General features: G+C 50.2%; 1 protein-coding gene across 9 annotated transcripts in view; it reads right to left on the reverse strand.

The window, feature by feature from the left end:
- The window catches only part of MCF2L (MCF.2 cell line derived transforming sequence like), a 175,405-nt gene that overhangs the window by 92,670 nt on the left and 65,699 nt on the right, over window positions 1-17,036 (reverse strand). Inside the window, exon 1 of one of the 9 annotated variants that reach the window (XM_036298206.1) lies at window positions 2,705-3,356. The exons of the other annotated variants lie outside the window; for them this stretch is intronic. Coding sequence (XP_036154099.1) covers window positions 2,705-2,807 — 103 coding nt within the window. The 5' untranslated portion in view covers window positions 2,808-3,356. Of the gene's footprint in view, window positions 1-2,704; window positions 3,357-17,036 lie in introns of those variants that run through there. 9 annotated transcript variants of the gene reach the window in all.

Consider the following 17,036-nt stretch of genomic DNA (forward strand, 5'->3'; position numbering starts at 1 on the left):
AGAGAAATTCTGTGCTCTCTTGCAGCGACCAACTCAACCAGTTGTCTCAAATATATCTATTTGCTTCTTTTAATTAATTCTGGATTTGTTTAAAATGGTCCCTGTCAACCTGAAGCATGTTTCCAAAAAGAGAATCTTTTAGTTCTAAGTAAAACTATCGGTTTTCCTGGCTTGTTGAAACGAATGTCCTAGGACGGATGAGCTCAGAGGGAATGCCCTTCCCTGTGCATTCAAGTGCCCACTCTAGGTCATGGTTCTATTGCTGAAAGTAGGACAGATCAGAGGTGCATTCAAGAGATTATCTCTAACTCCCACTTAATTAATTGGTATCACGTTGTTTCTGGTTATCAAAGAAAACTACAGTCTCGCCACTATCCCTTCTCCCCATGCCCTCTACTTGGAGTGTGAAGTCTGACTGTGGAGTCAACCTGAGGATACTTCATTCAATGCTCAACCCAAGGAAAGGAGCTGCGGAGTCTGGGGAGGTCTGTCCATGCCCCCCCCCCCCCCCCCCCCCCCCCCCGGCCAGCCTGACCCAGACATGCATGTACCCATGGGTTTTTGAGGAAGGAACCAGGACAAATTCCCAGGCAGGAAGACTGCCCAGCCGGGCTGCTCCTCTGGGAGCAAGGAAAGTGTAAGCAGTGGGTGTCTGAGAGCTGGGTCTCTGCTCTGCAGGTCGTGGGGGTGCCAGGGTGTGAAGTGCCAGGGTGCGCTGGTGCAGGGAGGCTGGGCAGTGCGGGGAGGCCAGGGGAAGGGCAGTGCAGGGAGGCGGGGCACTGAGCCAGGAGGGCTGCATGGAGCCAGGCTGACCCAGGCCTCATGTCACAGAGCACTGAACTGCCCGTCCTACACATGGGTCCTGATGACCGACAGGCAGGGTCACAGCATACAGCTATCTAACGAGTGCTGCCGACGAAGAGAGAAGCCACTCAAGTCAGAGGGCACCCTCCCTGCTCCTGACCTCTGCACAGGCTCAGCGATGACCCCAGCACCAAGGGCTCTCCTTTCACAGCACGGGGATGCCCGGGGGGCCCCATTTCACAGGGAAGGGGACACCTAGGGGGGCCTTCATTTCAGAGAGTGGGTGCCTGGGGAACCATATTCCCAACGGGACACCCCTGGAGCAGTAGATCCACTTGCCCAGGCCACATGACTGGCGGGGGGAGTGGGGGCAGCCTCAGGCCACCCCCCTCCCTCTCTAAGTCTCCAGGCATCAGGATGATAATTCAGCCCTTTCCCAGGCAGGGGTGCCACCCTAACAGAGCTACAGCACAGAACCACCAGGGCCAGGGCAGGTCTGGTCAAACAACTCAGGGACCGCCCCACCCCAACACCCAACAGCGGGCTTGGGAGGACTGGAGAGACAGAAACGAAGCCTTCTCATCCCTATACGCGCTGGGCAGGGCCAGGGGCCACACAAGACCCTCGTAACCACGCCAGACACTCTGTTAGGGGAGAAGTCAGTGGCCTAACCCTGAATCATTTGTTCCGATGCAGCTGAGCTCAGAATCACCACCGAGAAGTGGAAGCAGTCAGGCTTTCAGTCCCCGCCGCCCTCCTCACCCAAAGGGAAACTGAGGGAGGCTCTCCTGCCCATGGCTGAGTCTACCCCCAGGGCCACCAGTGCGGCCACCGGCCACACCAAGGCCACGCGCTCAGCCCTGCCCAGGGGGTGCTGCTGGTCGAAGCCCCAACAACCAAGGTCAGGGAAGATTTCACACAGGTTCACTGGTTCCGCACAGGCATCCATCATCCTCTCCCCAGTGCTAACTGGCCGGCCCTACACCCTTCCCAAAAGGGAGAGAGCCATGGGGCCCCCACACCCCAGAAAGGTGTGGAGCTGGCTCTGACCTATTCCTGATGCCTGGCATGTTACATTAGGGCATCTGTCCAGGGAACAGATGCCACCCTGATGCCCTCACCATGCCCCACAGCAGGCCCGGGTCACAGAGCCAGGCACAGCCGCAAGGGGTTTTCAGGTTCCGGAAGAAGAGAGGGGGTGCTCCTGGGAGGGAGGACCGGAAATGTGTGACAAGGCTCTTTTCTCCAACTTGGTCTATTAGAATATCCCTGCTCCTTTGGAAGTCAATTTGTAAAAACACATTATTTTGAGACCCATGAGAATTTCAGTCGTGCCGTCTGGCTGAGCAAATGCTCAAAGCTCCCGCGCCTTCTTCTAGTAGAAGCAGTGCCATTCAGAGAGAGCAGCCCTTCTGAGGCAGCCTGCTCCTTGGCAGGGGACCGCCTGCCCGAGCCTGGCTCGCTGGCTCTGGTGTCTGGCCACAGAGGACGGGAGCTCGGACACAGGGGCAGGATGGGAGGGCTCTGCTCCATCCATCCTCCCACCTGCAGGGCACTCTCCAGGCAGAAAGGGCACCGCATGTAAGCCTCACGTGCCCCGGTGCTCAACTTACCAAATGCTTTCCTTGTGTCTACCCCATGATCAGCCCAGCAAAGCAGAGACAGGCGAGTCCAGCTTCCTCAGAACCGGAACACTTTAAGGAAAGCAAATGAAGCAAGACCTGAAGTCTGGCTTCAGCGGAGATTGCCCAACACGTCACTTCTAACCTTTTTAAAAAAGTATTGCAAATGGCACACATTTTTCAGTCAAAGAAATGGACAGGCAAGTGCCTGCCTGCTAAAGGGACACTTGGAGCCTGTCCCTGTGTGCCCTGGACGGTGCCACCCCTTCCCGCCTCACCGGGCTTTGGGCGCCTCGAGGTCCCCCGGCGCCTCCGGGTCAGCAGCCAGAATCGACGTTGGGGGCCCCCAGGGGCTCCCTGTGACGCTCGCCTCTCAGCCATCACTTGGTCTCTCCACCAGGGACAGGCGGCAGCAGCAGCAGCGGAGGCTCTGAATCTTCAGGATAGGCTCAGACGAGGTCCAAACGCGGCCCCTGTGCCAGAGCGATGTGGTTTCCACCGGCCTGCAGGCACCGACGATGGGGGGCCAGGGCACCCGGTGCCGCTCTGCACGCGGGGCCGGGCACACAATCTCTAGCGACCAGAGCGTCAAGTCAAGTCTGTCCCCTGGAGTCCCCAAGTCCAGGCCTCGCTCTGGAACTACTGCCTGCACTGACAGTCCCCTCTGCGCAGCTCAGAACCTGCCCTTGCCCCAGGCCTGCCTCCTGCCACCCGCAGAGACAGGGATGCTAGCCTGCCCGCCACACCCTGCAGGACAGGCCGCGGGAGAAGATGCCTGTGGTGTCAGAGAAAGACTCCTGCGGAGTGGAGGCGAGGCCGCACCCAGCCACTCTATTTGCAAGTTCTGGGCGTTTCCTTCCTTAGAAAGGGGGCTTGTGCCGGAGCTCCGAATGTTAAGGAGCTGCTCCGAGGGCCCATGCCAAAAACACCTTCCAAGTTCAGGAAGTCTCAAGTTCAAACAAACAACTGTACAACTAAAAGGCAGGAGGAAGGGAGGGGAAGCAGCCCCAGGCTTTCTTGAAATAAACTGGAAGTTCCGCTGCCTGTTGCTCCCGCCTGTTGTCCAGCTTGGGAAAAAGGAAATGATAACGCCGTTTTGCTTGGCAAGCCGACACTTTCCATGGAGAGATGCTGAGCCTGCCCCAAGCCCAGCGGCTCCAGAGCCTGGTGTCCTGGCAACTCCCCTGGGGTGGGGGTGGGGTTCAGGACCGCCCAGGGACCGCTGGGGATGCTCCTCTTGCCCCAGAGCTGCTTGCTGCCCGCTCTGTGCCAGCATCGCGTGGGGCACATGCTGGTGTTGCAGATCCTTGCCTCCAACCTGACAGGCAGCAAACTTCAGTGCCATTTAAAATGCAATGCTTAGGCTCAAAGGGCTTAAGCGTGCTCATTCCATGCTGCAGGTTGCAGAACAAGGGAGTGACGGAGGTTAGCACTTAGGTCTGTCTGAAGGACCAGGCTGTACCCCTGCACCATGTGCCCTTGTATAAGCTAATGTGATTAGAGCAGGCATCTCTGGTTGACAGCAAGATAAGCGCATTTATTGAATTTCAGTCTTTCAGGGTGCACCCCTCCTCCCAGGCATGTTCCTAGGCGGATGCGTCCTTCCCGCTGGAGACTGTGAAGCCGAGGGGACAGTCCTGGTCCGGGGAACGTGCGCTTCCTCAGCCCCTAAGGGGGCAGCTTCCCACAGACAGTGATTCTGCCCAGTACGCTCCTTGGTGACACGGAGATTTGCACTTCTGAGCACTAAAGGTGTTGAGAGTGAGACAGGGCAGGTGGAGCTGGTGCTGGCTACTCTAACCCCCCTGCCGCCACCCCCCATGCCCAGCTGGCACCTGTGGGTGTGGCAAGCCGGCCTCTGGGGCCACCTGAGACCTCACGGAGGGAAGCTAGCTCACTGTGCGGCCTCCTTAAGACGACACGAGAGGAAAACCGTGCACAGAACCTGGACAGTCACAGTCAACACTTCCTTCACCCAGAGGCAAAGGAAAACCCTGGCCGAGATTCAAAGCATGAGCCACGGGGGCTGTCGGGCGCTCGAGTTTGCATGTCTGCCCTTCACACTGGCTTCTAAGCACAGGCCCTCCCAACACACAATCAGGAGGAAACAGATGGTGTGTTTGATGTGGCAGGTCCTCTTCCCGTGACCAGCGATCCTTCAATCAGGTTCAGGACACAGGACCCCAGGGAAAGACCCGCGGAAACGCGACTGCTAAGTGCTCACAGAAGCAGCCCGCCACCAGCCGATGACCAACCGCAGCGAGCATCTGTCATGCGTCGTTTCTGAGGTCTGCACCTCAGAAACACAGAATTTCTGTCGTGGATCTTTCTCCCCTCCCCTTCCCCCCACAAGTGTTAAGATGTGCAGAGAAAACTGAAAATTTGGAATGTGGGGACCATTCCCTGAGCAGCCAGGAAGTCAGAACACACACACACACACACACACACACACACACACACACACATGCGCGCGCGTGCTCACGCAGTTTATGATTCAATGTGTTCTTTCCATCCAGGGAATGTGGGTTAACCCCGTTCCCCCCTAAATATCTAAATATGTTTTAAAGATGTTACTAATTGCAGCTGTTTCCAAAAGTCAATTCTGAATCTCAACCTCACTCACAATCTGTCAGTTTCCTCGTCTTGTACGTTTGCAGCCACTGGGTTTGGCAAACATCTCGAAAACTCTAAGGGATTTTCCCCGCAGCCAGTGGGCGTGCCCTCCCCTAAACCCCTCTCATAGCTGTCCAGTGAAAAATACAAAAAAACACTTGAGATCCAATTCGCCCTCACATGGCCCTGGCCTTTGCTGGGTGGGTTGGGCGAGGCTAGGGGAAGCTGAAGGAACCGGAGCACTTGAGAAGTGGACTGACTTGTATCTTACACCTCAAGAGTATATTTTACACAATAGGGCCTCAAGCTATTATTAAGTTTCATATCAATAAATGGCATGATTTTTGGCAGTAAAAGCATCTGAAGTTAATCATGGCAGGAGAGCAGGGAGGTACTTAGTGCAGTCTTCAACCAAAGAAGATGCTGGGTCATTGAAAATTCAATTCTTCCGGGGCTGATGCAGGCAGGGAAGCGGCCGCCTGCTGAACGCTCCATTGAAGCCACACTTGAGGACTCGGGTACAAATCTGTTTTCTCTCTTTCAAAAAACCGTGTGCAGAAAACCACACGTGGCGCTTTCATTCAGGAAATCTGCACAAGGTCGGCACGCACAGGCACGCACACCAGCACCCACCGCGGAGTCCCCAGCCCCGCCAGGCATGCCTCCCTCCACGGACAAGAGTTGTTTCGTCTTCTCCGCACTTTATCCCTTTTCTGGGTTTTTCGCTGGACCTGGTGCCTGGCACCCCTGCTTGGCTGTGGGTGGATGGATGAATTGTTCTCCTCGCGCTGAATATTCTTTCCTAAATCTGGTAATCCCTGAGGTCCAGGGCCTCAACACACCTGGTGGAGCCCCCTCCTGTTCAGTGCCGAGCACCACCCCCTCACCTGGCACTGCTCTCGGTCACAACCTCACAGCCCTACTTGATGGCATTTCCTGAGGGAGCCACACTGCTAGTCACTACTAAATTGTTCAGTTTTAATAGGGGGCTTCCAGTCAGGCTACTTCTTGTCATTTTTTAATAACAACATCTTCCCTCTAACAATGACAGAAAATTCTGGGAGCTGGGCAATCAAGATAACCCGTAAGACACTGTAATTCTCTAAAATTCTGAAGCCTCTGTAACCCAGGAATGAAACCATCGTTGGAGAAGCCAAAGTTTCTTTTTAGGAGTAAAGGAATTAATTGATCTGCTTAATTTTATAAAAGAAAGTTCCACCACAACTGACCAATCATGACAAACTCTAGAGATTATGCCCACCCAGGTCATGTGCATTGAGAAGTCTATTAAGACACAGATAACAGATGACATGGTGATTGAGTCCTTTCTAAGCTGTGTTTGAAAAACAATCTTTCAAAGACATAGATTGGGATGTGGCTGGGCCAAATCTTAAATGAGGGAATAAACATGCAGCGCATAGAATGCTCATTTCTACTTTCCACATGAGGTTCTAACACTCTTCACATTAAGCGATGGTTTGTGCCTAGATGGTTCCTGGTGAAGTTTCCAGACCCAGGCAGACCCACACTGTCAGGTTCCACCAGGCGGACACGTCAGCACAGAGCAGACTCTCTCTGAGTGTCTGGTGAGGATAAATGAACGTGTCTTTATGAGGGAGCGATCCTGCCGGTACTAAAGAATGGCTTTCAGAAAACAGTAAAAATTTTAGCTCTTGTAGAATTGATGGAGTCATAAAATTATAAAACTGACAAATCATGGAGACCTGACATGTAGGTGCATTCAACAACTTCCTGTATTTTGTCATCATTTAAATATCAAATGACATAGTCTTCCTTCTGAAGGATTCAGAAATCCAAACACTTGAAAGAGTTTTTATCTTTAAAGACAAATCATCCTTATAAAAGTGAAGTCATATTTGGGACAGTTCACCGTCCCCAAAATCTTGTCCAAAATGTCATGGATGAAATTAACACCAGTTCTTTCCTTTGGTGAAGTAAGTGCCACAGGCATGGTATGACTATAAAAATAAGAAATTGGTCTTTGTGCGTTGGGATTGGATTCGTTTCTTTAATAGTGTTATTATAATGAAACAAAGCAAAATGCTAGAACATCTGCTGAAACCCGAATTTAGATACACATCAACCACTTAATTCTAAAATTCAGAAAGAGCATCTACTCTTTGGTACTGTCAAACTTACATCTTTAAATTTTCTTGAAGGTCTCCTCCCAAAAGTTCATTTCCCTCAGTATTTGTGTACCTTTTGGGACTTAAGCTGGGACGAATGTTCCTCTGAGGGGAACTAGAAAGATCCTACTTTGAAGCTCCTTCCTAACAAGCTGGTGCCGCGGCCCGGATCCAGGGTGTGCTCTGTGTTAACAGCACTTTGGAGAATCCCATCTGGGTAGCACAGCCCCTGACACGTCCTTTCCTCTCTGAGCCACGGCCTCTCAGATGCTTCCCTTTTCTTCTCACTTGCCTGGGAAATCTCCACATGCCTCATTACCGGGATTGTTCATTGGAAAACATACTTGGGGGTGATAATATGTAATAATGACAGTGGCAGCCACATGTACTGAGCGCAGGAGCCAGGCACTCACTAAGCACATGCGTATGTGACAACGGCATCCAGAGGTATTTGCTGAGACCTTCCTGCTCGCAGGCAGCTCTGAGTGCTTTTCATGTGACTTTAACTCCCTTGCTCTTCATAGCAACCTGACAAGCTGCTCTCGTGGATCCACTTTACAGATGGGGAAACCGAGATACTTCATGCTGACAGATGGCAGAGCCGGGGTTTGAACCCAAGGTGATGGCTCCAGACAGTGTTATCACTAACACTCACACTGGCTCTCTGCAGTGGTGTTATTCTTCTTATCATCCCTCCAGGCAGAAAACCTCATTCCACATTTTATCCAAATAGGACTACAAGAACACCGGCTATATTTTAATTTCAGCGCTTAACTGGAATTAGAATTTAGGCAACTAGATTTTTGTATGTGCATCTAACAACTGCAATAGCTTGTTTTGAAAGATAGAACACATGTTTCTTTCTCTAAAACCAGGGGTATAAAATGAATATGACCAGATAAGTTCTTAGTTGATCAGAAATACAGAAGTGTGAAAATAATATTTATAATAGTACAAATCCAACTGCAAGGATTACTGCTATCTACTTACACAGAGATGATAACCTGGCAAAGAGGTGAGCTTGGACAGACAGAAAGAGCTTCCAACCTTGGCTATGCCTGTGTGGGCAACAGAAGAAAACGAGCAGATACTCCCCAGGCAGCCTTCGTGTGCAGACTAAGCTGCAGAAGACTGCATTTGGTTAAATTGTGAACCCATGGACCCTAACAGACCGTTAAAATTATTCTCTTATAGGGAACATGTATTTACCTATTTCACGAGTAGCTGAGGATTAGAAAGCTTTTCATTGCAATGTTTATTCATTGTTATTAGTTATACCAAAAGAAGGGTTTCTCGGATTATGTTTTTTATATTTACTAGTCCCTAAAAGTCTGATTCTAGGGGGAATTCTCAGTTATTAAGTGGATGCAGATGACCGGCAGCAAAGGTGCTCTCACCAGGAACACTTGCCGAAGGAGCTGCTGGGAAGACATGAGTTGGGTAAAGACTGGAGCAAACCGGCCACCCTGAGTGGCCTTTGTAGAGGCAGTACTGCGTGGTCCCAGGGGGACGCTCACAAGAGCCTGGAACATGGTCGGTGTTCTCATGGAGCTCTAAGGGTAGTAGGGAGAACAACGCAGATCTGTCGAGTGATTAACAGACGATGCAAACCGCACATGATGAAATTCTACATGGGGCTACGAGGAAATGAGGTGAGCAAGGCCAGGAGAGCTGACTGGTCCAGGAATTGTTTCTGGGAAGAGGGAGGCTGAGTACTGAGCAAAGATGTGGGAGGACCCTAATGTGATCGTCATCTGGAGACACTGGCGAAGGAGGGCAACCCATAGCAAGAATCATGTTGAGCGTACCGATATGGCTCCACCAACACAAGACCCACTTAAGTCAAAACAGTTTACATTTCTTCGTTTTGCTTAAATAAAGCGATAATTAGCAAGCAAAAGCAGATGCGTGAATGTGACTGATTTCTGCAAATTCAAATTAAGACTGCTCTCTTCAAGATGCTTAAAGCAGGTTGTGTTTGAAATTGCCTTCAAGGTCTCCCTCAAGCAGCAGATCCTCGATAACATCATTTAGTACAACAATGTTTGGTTATAATGTTGATGAGATAGCGTAGGAAGTTAACTCTTATTTATAGTCACAAAAAAGCCTATGGTAAAATTGGTTTCATTTCTCTTAAAGTCACAGAACCTACTGAGGACTTTAAGTAGGACCTAACTGTACTGTAAAGCAGGGGTGAGGGCTGTCCAGCCTGTGGGACATACAAGGCCCTCGAAATCATTTGGTCTGGCCCTGATAGGACATTAGGGGTGAGTTAATTAAATGTTTGACCAAATACAGCAGGCTAATTTTTAAGTTGATAATTTTGTATGGCCCATGAATGATGTTATAAATATCCAAATGGCCCTTGGCAGAAAAAAGGTTTCTCACCTCTGCTGTAAAGTATATGTATTGTCTTTTTTTAAAAAATAAATATATATTTTTTATTTCAAAGAGGAAGGGAGAGGGAGAGAGAGAGATGGAAACATCAATGATGAGAAGTAATCATTGATCGGCTGCCTCCTGGGGATTGAGCCCACAACCCAGGCATATGGCCTGACTGGGAATCGAACCGTGACCTCCTGGCTCATAGGTCGATGCTCAACTGAGCCACATCAGCCGGGCCTACATATTGTCTTTTGAACATTCCACTTTAACCACCAAGAGTCGTTACTGTTACAAACAGCCAATACTCACTTTGTGTGTGTGTGTGTGTATGTGTGTGTGTGTGTATTTCCTTTTAGTCAAAATGTGCTTCCTGTAATTTCTACTCATTGATTCACTGCTCTTAACTCTACTACTTGGAGGCCAAGAGAACACCTCCATTTCTGTTTCTGCTGGACGGTGGCTGGCATGCTGGACGGGCATGTACATGTTTCTGGCAGGTCTTCTGTTTTCCAACAATAGTTAAAGAGAATATTTCAACAGATAATTTAAAAATGAGAAGACAATGGAGTCATCCCCCTGAGAACTGCCATTCTCCCATTGGATGGCTGGTTGTTCGGCTGACTATTCAAAGCATACTGTCTGAATTAGTTAGCAAGTCCCATACTACTGCTGCATGACAAGCTATATACCAGTTCAGTAACACATCCTATCTAATAAAGAGGGAATATGCTAATTGACTGCTATGTCCTCAAAGATGGCAGTAGCCACAGCCACAAGATGGTGGCGCCCAGACCCCTCAGCCCCGCCGGGGCGCCTGCCTCCGGAGTTCCCCAGTCCCTCAGCCCCCCAGCCGCCCAGGGCCGGCTGAGGCTTGTGCTGCTGGCAGTGGCAGCAGCAGAGGTGTGATGGGGTGTCGCCTTTCCCTGATTGCCAGGTTGCCTCCTGTCCCTGAGGGCTCCCGGACTGTGAGAGGGGGCAGGCCAGGCTGAGGGACACCCCCCCCCCCCAACCAAGGCATGAATTTTTTCATGCACCGGGCCTCTAGTAAATTATAAGTACTCTTCTCATGTTCAAAACTCTGTGTAGGTGGCTCTGCTCCACACGCCTCATTTGGACCCAGGCTGGAGAAGCCACGACTGCCCTGGCTATGTTTCACGAGGGGTCACTGGGGAACGGGAAGGGCCGGCCCACTGTGCAAACACATGGGAGCACCAAATAGGCCAACGCCAAAGAACAAGTCACTGGGGGACACACACTCTGCCCACAGTGGAAGGGGAGATGACAAAGAACAAGTCAAAGGGGGACACACACTCTGCCCACAGTGGAAGGGGAGAGTGAATGCTGCTAAAAAGGAACCCAAAGAATCTCAATATCCTATGGTCACTCTCCCTCCTCTTCGTTCACGGAGGATAACACAGGATGTAAAGAAAGCCTTTCTCAGAATCCATACACCAAAACATGAAGTGCCTTTGACTTTCACTCTCATGCTCTCATAAAAGTTAGTTTATTAAGAATTTACTAGATCTTTGCTGGTAGCTGAAGATGATCACTTTCCTTATGGACTCATAATTTTTTCCATCATTTGTGAAGGGAAAATTCGTAGTTTCTTAATAACATGTATTCTTTTTGAAAATCAGAGAAGTATTCACAAATATTTCATCTTTCGATGTTTCACCTACATGCCATAATTTCTCAATTCACATCAACATGTGCTTTCTACACTCTGCCGGTCCAACACATATGGAGCACATTTAAGTGCCAGGGCATCGTCCAGACTCAGTGAACTGATGGATGTGGCAAAGGAGCCACCAAGCAGACAGTACAGTGGGGACAGCACTGCACCCAGGAGTGCGGGCACAGGAGCACATGAATCACAAAGCCAGGTGGGCCCAGGATGAAGGCCTCACCTGAGTGGCCCTGAGCTGGTTCCTGAGAGAGGACCCAGTATTAACTGAAGGGTGAGCAGGAGCTCCAGACAGGGTGGCACAGGCACAAAGTGCCTACTTGTTTCTCACTGGAGTCCACTGAAGAACCAGAGTGTCCAGCTTTTATCTTCCCGCTAACCTGGGCTTTGGCATCCCCCACCCCTTCCCCCCCCAAAAAAACACAAACTTGTGTGGGCCTCACTTGGAGCACCACTCACCTGGCTGGGCCAGGCCTGAGAATCTGCATTTATTACAAGCTTCCAGGTGATGCTTGGTCTAGGACCACACCCTGAGGACCTTGCATTAGATGGGGGAAACCAGTCACACCTCCAGTGGGCAATTCTAAATAAGAATAAATGACTACTTTCATCCACAAACGTCTCTTTATGCTCAGAATCTCCAAAACTCTTTCCATAATCTCTGCTAACAAGTTCCATAACAAATTTCCTATGTAAGCTATTTGTTTCTTTTAAAAACAGTTCCCACCTATCTAATCAGAAATCTAAATTACGCATCACAAAATATTCAACGATCCCTCATCAAGGTCAATCTCACTCATCTGTATGATTTTCTTCATAAGGGACTCAACATTTTTTAAAAAATGGATTTGAGCCTGACTGTGTGGTTCAGTGGTTGAGCATTGACCCATGAACAAGGAGGTCACAGTTTGATTCCTGGTCAGGGTTCATGCCTGGGTTTTGGGCTCGATCCTCAGAAGGGGGATGCCTTCTGACAGCTGATCCATGATTTTCTCTCATCATTTATATTTCTCTCTCATTCTCCCTCTCCCTTCCTCTCTCTGAAATTAATAAAAACATATTTTTAAAAAATGGATTTTGGGGGGAAAAAACTAGTCTTAAGAATTCCATCGCTGAGGAGAAGACAGCAGGCAGGGTGGGTACGAATGCCCCCGATGGAGACCATGCTGGGCGGCGTTGAATGCTGCCGGACGCTGTGATCCCTGCATTTAAAGCTCCTGAACATTTCCGTGTGGAAATGTGCACACCAACGACCCCTGCTGAACCAGCCTCGAAGGCATCCTTCCCTCTGACAGGTGCAATCGGGCAGTTTCAGGTGGTCTCTACCTCTGGGGATGTCCTGGGAACCTTCATATCCCTGAAAGCTCATTCATGATAGTCTGGTCCTGCAGCCCCCCACCTGCTGCCACACTAAGCATGTCTCAGCCAGACACCATCTTCCCAGGGAGGGCTTATGGCCAGAGAGCAGTGAGCAGCCTGGTGGTTCAGGTAATGGCAGATGGGCATCACAGCCCTCTTCTTTTCCTCTCATTGCCCACATCCAGCTCGGTCAGCCCCACCTTCAAAACATGTCAAGACCCCCGCTGTCCGCACCACCTGCCACCTGCCAACCTGGCCCCAGTGGCCGTCTAACTCCTCCTGGGCTGGACCTGGCCGGGGGCTTTCCTTTCACATGGCTCCCTCTGTCTTTTCAATAAGCAGCCAGACAAGCCTTTAAACACCAGGATGAGATCGTATCACAGTTCTGCTTAAATGTCTCAAAGGCCTCCGATTCCCCTCAGGATCTGAGCTGAGGTTGGAGCTGTGGTCACACAGTTCACAAGCCATCCGGCAGTCGTGGGATGAACTGAGCGCCTCCAAAATCCAGACGTTGAAGTCCCAATCCCCAGGACCTCAGAATACGACTGTATTTGAAGACAGGGCCCTGAAAGACGTGCTTCAGGTAAAACGAGGTCATTGGGGGCCCTAATCCAAGGGGATGAGTGTTCTGATCAGAGGAGATTAGGATGCAGACATGCAGAGAGGGATGCCCATGTGAGCACACAGGAGGAAGACAGCCGTCTACATGCCAAGAAAGGAGGCCTTGGGAGAAACCGCCCAGCTGACACCTTGACCTCGAACTTCCTGCCTCCAGAACTGTGAGAAATAAAGGCCTGTTGTTTCAACCGCCCAGTCCATGGTGCCTTTGTTACAGCAGCCGGGTGTGACGAGTGCACCGGCATGACCCCTCTGCTCTCACTCGGGCTCCTCCCCACTGGCCACCCCGGCCTCCATGCTGTCCCAATCTCACACAACAAGGACTTCCAGACTCCGTAATGCAAACACGAGTAGCCACATTGTGCACAGAAGAATCTTCTAAAAGCTTGTACACATTTTTACACAGAAAAGTTCTTAGGCTGGGTTTTGGAATTTCTGGGTTAACTATTCATTTTCATGTCTTAAACAAGCCAGATCCCTCACAGGACTGACTGGGGTTTGGGGGACCAGAGGGACCAGGCTCCTCACAAGGCTGTAGGACTTGGGCTGGTACAGAGATAATGGGTAAGGTTAGCCCCCCGTGATGCCAACCGCATGTCAAGACATCAGTAGCAGGGGGCCCCAAGGGAACAGGTGAGCATTATCAGGCAGACGAGTCACAACAAGCCCTGCCAATAGGGAAAGAAAGGAAGGCAGGCACCAGAGCCCTTGTACATGTACAAGGGGTTCTCTGCCAGGAGCAGGACACAATCCCACAGGAGACTAGTGACGACCATGGGGCAGAGCTCTCCGAGGGCCAGAAATGGGGGATGGATGACACAGGCAGAGGTGGGCATGTCCTCGGCTAGGGCCAGGCTGTCCTAGGTGGGGGACCAAGGGACCCCAGGGGCTTCCATTAGGACAGTAACAATTAACAGCTGCAGCACTGAACAGTTTCTTTAGGAAAACCGAGAACATAAAGAACTAGAATCCCTTATGCAGGTTGCTGGCTCCACAAAATAAAGACAAGAATGTGGCCTCATCATCTCCCCCAGAGCATTGTCTACATATTGGGGCTTGTTGTTCTATGTCCTCACCCTTTCTATCCAACAACATCTATTTGTACTCCAAAGAAGCGCCCAGGTCAGGTCTGTCACAAAAGCTACCTCCACTGTCCGACTTCAGAGTTCCCTAGAGATCTCAGCAACAGAACTCGCTGAAAGAGTCTCACTTCTCCCTGCATCTGAATCTGGATGTGGCACAGAGAACACCACTGTGGGATGCCTGGGTTCTTTAAGAGGGACACATCTGAAGGGTGGACACTCATTACGCGAATGTTGCTGCGATGACAGTACCAGATGGGACAACATCCCCATCCTTCCAGTGTCTGAGCTGGCAGCTGAGATGTCAGTTGAAAGTGAGCTTCTTGGAGGTGGTATACTTACTGGAGAAGACGAGAAGATGGGACAGAGCGGTGGGAAGGAAGATGTTTGGGCCAAAGAGTATGAGTGTCATGGCTGAACTCCAAACAGAGGAGTGAGGCAGACTCATCAGCACCCCTCCCCTCAACACTCATGTTCTGATGCAAACCAAGGGTATGTAAGAGCTAAAAGTTGTTAGTCCTCAGGGCAAGGGTTGGGGGCGGGAGGATTACAAATTCAATATATGATACAGTTTCTATTTTAGTCTCGTATGCAGCTTCATCCATTTATCCACCCATCCACCCTCATCCCTTCATCCATAACAAGAATTAATATTTTGCTCAAGGTTAATTAATGGAGAAGGTGGCACTAGATTTAAAGACTTCTATTGCAGTGCTTCTCCAAAGGTAGTTCCTGGGCTAGTATCATCAGCATCACCTGAGAACTTAAAAATGCAAGTTCTCGGGCCCCGCCCCAGAATTCCTGAATCAGAAACTCTGGAAGTAGGGCCCAGGAATCTGTGATGATTCTCTCCAGATGATTCAGATGTTCTAGTTCGAGGATGACTGTTCTGCATTCGGAAAATGCCTGAATCAACTAGATCCATTAGCATTTCTCCCTCAAATCTTTATTCCTTTTTCACCAATTACTGTAAATATAAAGAGAAAACCCAAATAATGCAAATGCTAGAAAAGAAGCCCTGCCACACAGAAGGGAGCTTTTGTCACTGGAAAGTGCTCCTGGCCTTGTGGTTAAAGCTCAGGTTCAAGAGTATATGCAACTTAAATTCTCAAGGTCAAGAAAGAGGTAAGATTCACCGACCAGATGTACAAGGTTACTAGATAATGTATGTCCTTGCCGAGTGGGAGCAACATATACATGTGAAGTGAAAATAAGGCAGCAGCATGTCTGGAGAGTGGACAAAGATAAAATGCCTGTCGGTTCAGGGCAGAGCCATGAAAGGTCCAACTCTGTGCAGGTGAAATGGCCACGAAGCTCTGTGCAAGGTCGCTGAACCCAGGCCCTCCCCTCTGACCCTGTCCTGAGTGGGTCAGGGCCCCCACCCTGAATCATGCAGACCCATGTCCTGGCACCACCAGCCCACACCTGCCACTGATCCCAAATCACCCTGGAGGTGGAACAACTCTCCGACCTCCAGGTAAAAGCCATTCTGCTACAGAGGAAGTGCCCGGGGTTTAGACCTGAGCTGGCGAGTAGGTTTACATGGACCTACACCCCTACCCCCATGCTCGGTGGATGGCACTGTGTCAATACAGCACGGGAAACAGCCCTCCAGCCCACATCACGTCTCCCAGCTTCCGTCCAGGGCTGCCTCACATGCAGAATGGGTGAAAAATGGATTTGTAACGAAGGAAGAGGCAGTGTTCATGGGAGAAAAGCAGGGGTCCTCTTGTCTAACAAAATGATATTGGATATTCATAAAGCCAGGCATCTGCTGACCTGGATTTAAGAGCCTGGTGAAACCTGGAGTTGCTGGCAGCGCAGATGTGTCAAAGGACACACATTTCGGAGTTTCTGCTTAGAATGAGTCCATGGTCAAGTTAAGGACCTGGCCCGCAATACACGTTAGGTGAGTGGCCAATGTCATCCCTGCTCTTCAGACATAGACTCTTAGCAATTCAAAATGCACATGCGTCTTTCCGAGCTCAAGGAAAAACCTCCCTCCCCACGCGCTAGGGAGTGACATCACTCTTGGAGCGGTTCCCACTCTGTAATTCCGACTCCAGGCCAATGCGGAGGGTGTGAAGAGCTGCCCCTCCCCTCCAGGGCCAGTGGGAGCCTGCCCGCCAAGCTGCGGTCCCCTGCGCCCTTCACCTCAGCCACACGCCAAACCCCGCACCCAACAAAAGGCGACTCGTGTTCCAGAAAAAGGGAGCTCGCTACCTTTCTATGAATAAGGGCCAGATGGCGTAAAACGGCTTTATTTTCTTTTGACCCGTATACAATAAGTTCAGCAGCTGTAATCACAAAAGTCACCAATGCAAACTGAATGTCACACACAATGATGCTTATGCTGATTTAAGCATTGCTTTGCTCTCGAAAGCCATTGGGGTCTCCCACTTATGGGGGGAAGGGGGAGAAAGAGAGAGGGAAAGAAAGAGGAAAGAAAGAATACCACATCTACACCACATAGCTGGAAAGTCTTATTTAGACAACAAGGTGATGATATATAACATAACGTAGGACAACACCAGGCAAAAATGTGGCAACTCACTTTTAACTGTCCCGGGTTCTTTCCTCTTCATTCCAAGGAAGGAAAACTAGTTAATGCCAAGTGTCTTCCTCCCGCACAGGGCAACTCAGATGTGACTGACTGAAAGCCAACAGCAAGACCCCGCCAGCTCAGGTTTTTCTTACATCTAAACGAACCCATTTTAATTGC

Source organism: Myotis myotis, unplaced genomic scaffold (genome assembly GCF_014108235.1).
Source record: "Myotis myotis isolate mMyoMyo1 unplaced genomic scaffold, mMyoMyo1.p scaffold_m19_p_3, whole genome shotgun sequence".
In the NCBI taxonomy this organism is placed as follows: domain Eukaryota; kingdom Metazoa; phylum Chordata; class Mammalia; order Chiroptera; family Vespertilionidae; genus Myotis; species Myotis myotis.